Source organism: Rhagoletis pomonella, unplaced genomic scaffold (assembly GCF_013731165.1).
Source record: "Rhagoletis pomonella isolate Grant_MI unplaced genomic scaffold, Rhpom_1.0 Rhpom_scaffold_00007, whole genome shotgun sequence".
Taxonomy (NCBI): domain Eukaryota; kingdom Metazoa; phylum Arthropoda; class Insecta; order Diptera; family Tephritidae; genus Rhagoletis; species Rhagoletis pomonella.
This window is the reverse complement of record NW_023458561.1, coordinates 25,138,908-25,141,764: the sequence shown is the minus strand read 5'-3', so window position 1 is coordinate 25,141,764 and position 2,857 is coordinate 25,138,908. Positions and strand designations below refer to the sequence as shown.

The window sequence follows — 2,857 nt, the reverse complement described above, 5'->3', positions numbered from 1 at the left end:
TAGTATGAAGCCAATAGACATTGAAAAGATATATACATACTTAAAAACTAAATGAATTAAAGCCGAATGTTAAAGCACTTTCATCGGTTTATCCTTCGCCTGCTCTATAACTTCCAACACTTTTGTGCTCAAATCTTCCAATACTAAGGCTTGTGTTTGAGTTGCATCGATTTTATGCCAGAAATGTTGCTGATTTTCACAAATCCGATCGAAAACGCTGGCCACCTTTAATTGGAAATCTTTTTTCTCATATCTACAAGAAAATGGTAATTAAAAAAAGAAACATTTGAGACCATGATTATTTTTTCACGCTTGAGGCATTGCCAAAATAAAGAAACGAAATAATCCAACCTTTCCTCACCAAACTCTCCACGTTGCATTAATTGTTCAATCGGCGCTTTGAGATAAAAAACTGCATCTGGGCGTATAAGTCCTTTTTCTGGTGCCATGCACCAATCGAAATCCAAGCCTTAAATATGTAAAGCAAAATTATAAACCCAACTAGTATGATAAAAGAATATATTCATTTACTAACCTTTTGCCACACTATACGCTACACCAGAATAAGAGTATCTATCTACCACCAAGGTAGTACCCGCATTGAGCAAATCCTCAATCTCTTTTTTGAATTCCCAGCGGTTGGCAGTGAAAAGTAGGTGGATTACCTGATCATTTAACTCTCTGGAATTTTTTAAGTATGCATTTATAGTGCCGCCAATTTCTGACGAGCGATTTGGAAAAACCAAGTGTTTCGCTTGCACGCCGCGATTGCAAAGAAATTCAACTGAAAACCACGATTAATACATTGAAATAACTTTAGAAATTAATAAATAATTAAATCATACATAACAATCGACTTTGCGAGGATTTTCCACTGCGGTCGCAGCCCTCCAAGACAATCAGAGCACCACGCTTTCCCAATTGCATTTTCTGTCGCGTTTGAAGTTTGAGATTTAATAGTCTAAATGCTGGAATGCTGGATCCTGTACTTTAAAATTTAAACTTATTTGATTCTGATGTCTAGAAAACAGCTGCAGATGGGGATAAATGTGATAAAATTGCGCCAAACGCACGGAAAATGTAAACAAAAACAAATAACCACTAAAATTTAGCCAAAATTTAGATCAGAAACACAAGACAAAAACAAGAATGAATGTCAGAACAGGGATAGATCACAAAACTTCCACTGGAATGCACTACCGGACGTCACTGGAATGGACTAACGGAAGTATCGGGTGATAAACACTGGTTTCACCCTGTTACATTAACGTTAACGTTATAAAATGGCTCCTCCACTAAAGGCGGATCTCCATAGAATGCTGCTCCATACAACTTTCTTACGTTTTCAGGCGTTGATAAGTAAATGCTCCCTTATTACATACTTTTTGTATTCAATATTGCATCTTTAAAAAGAAGAAACTAACAGCTGCAAATAGAACATGAGGTCTTCACACCGATCTCGTTGCTTCGTTGGGATGCATTCACAAGAGGCGATTTTTGACAGGCCATAGACGCCTTTAGTGTGGTGGAGTTTTAACTCCTCGGATTATACATCAGATTTCTAAGCCAGTTTTTAAAAATCAGGTGGATACTTTCCTGTAGCTGTGATTTTATAGCTCCATTTAACATACACTCTTTCTTTCTCGATAGTATAGAGAATTGTCCATACTTGTTTTTGTATTGGTTCACTGGTATGTGTGCTATGTGATTAACAGTATTTACTCAGAAGTCTTTCCATGCAGTTAAATTCTAGCAATCGCTACGCAAAATTTCCGTCGTGGGATATTATTATTTATATATATATATATATATTTATTTAAAGAGTAGAGTATGCAAATTGTAGTCAGCAAAATATGACAGTATGAGGGGCATTTAATTAGATGTTGCATGCTATTACACACGCCTGATGTGTTTTTTAGATTTTCGGGAATCAAGCACAATGGGGCATATTATTAGTCGAAATACGGTCGATCCTTAAGTTAATTGCAACTTTTTTGACAAAAAGTCAATAAAAATTATGTCCCTTAAGGCCTTTATCCGAACTGTGCCGGTTTTGGCCCGGTCGGTTTCTATTATAAAGAGCGTGTCAGACGTGGTAATATACTTAGTATACAATATATTTCGAAAAGGCTGTCAAATTGAGAAATATCAGAAAGCAGTTGCACTGGCAGTCTAACCTCGCATGTAAAATGTCTTTCGAAAGAAGTTTTTTTTTATTTCTGAAAAGCGAATTGCAGATTGCTTATGTAGCACAAGCAAGTTGAAATATGTTTCCGAAATTCCCTTTCACCTTTCAACTTTCAGTTCTGAAACTGATTCCCGAAAAGTGACAGAAAGGTCTTTCTGGCTGTTCACGAATTAAAATAAAATTCCCTTTTCTTAATTTGATAGCGAATTGCATGAAATAGTTTGAAAGAACAATACTGTTGACTGAATTAATGAAATTGTTAGAAAAATGTATATCGGGTTGGGTTCCGAACTGATAGAAAGTTCAAGGATGGTACAAAAAAAAGGGGGCGTGGCACCACTTATTTTAACGAAACTTGATGTCAAACCGGGCACGAATTCCTCTCGCAAACCTTCTAGACTCACTTGCCACACTTCAACGAGTAGGCCCCTATAGATTTACCCTCCTTGGTTTTGTATAAATTCTGGTGTTGCATAAATCACGGGGATATATTTTGTTACCTGCTTTTGAAATGGTAACAAAATGGACCAGTGCGCAGAATGAGAAAAGGGTTAAAAAATTACCAGAAACTTTATTTACCGGTAACAAAATTTGTGTTACCAACGCAGAATAGGCCTGTAAGTGTTTACCGAACTATTTGGACGTTAATTTGTAAAACAAATCTGGAAT

At 36.3% G+C, this 2,857-nt stretch overlaps 1 protein-coding gene across 1 annotated transcript in view; it reads right to left on the bottom strand.

Moving 5' to 3' along the window:
• The window catches only part of LOC118742495 (thymidylate kinase), a 25,816-nt gene extending 24,662 nt beyond the window's left edge, over nucleotides 1-1,154 (bottom strand). The window contains exons 1-4 of the mRNA XM_036474616.1: nucleotides 846-1,154; nucleotides 536-784; nucleotides 352-469; nucleotides 49-253 (exon numbers count right to left, since the gene is read on the bottom strand). Of these exons, the coding sequence (XP_036330509.1) occupies nucleotides 70-253; nucleotides 352-469; nucleotides 536-784; nucleotides 846-927 (633 nt within the window). The 5' untranslated portion in view covers nucleotides 928-1,154 and the 3' untranslated portion in view covers nucleotides 49-69. The remainder of the gene's footprint in view (nucleotides 1-48; nucleotides 254-351; nucleotides 470-535; nucleotides 785-845) is intronic.
• Between the last annotated feature and the right edge of the window lie 1,703 nt (nucleotides 1,155-2,857).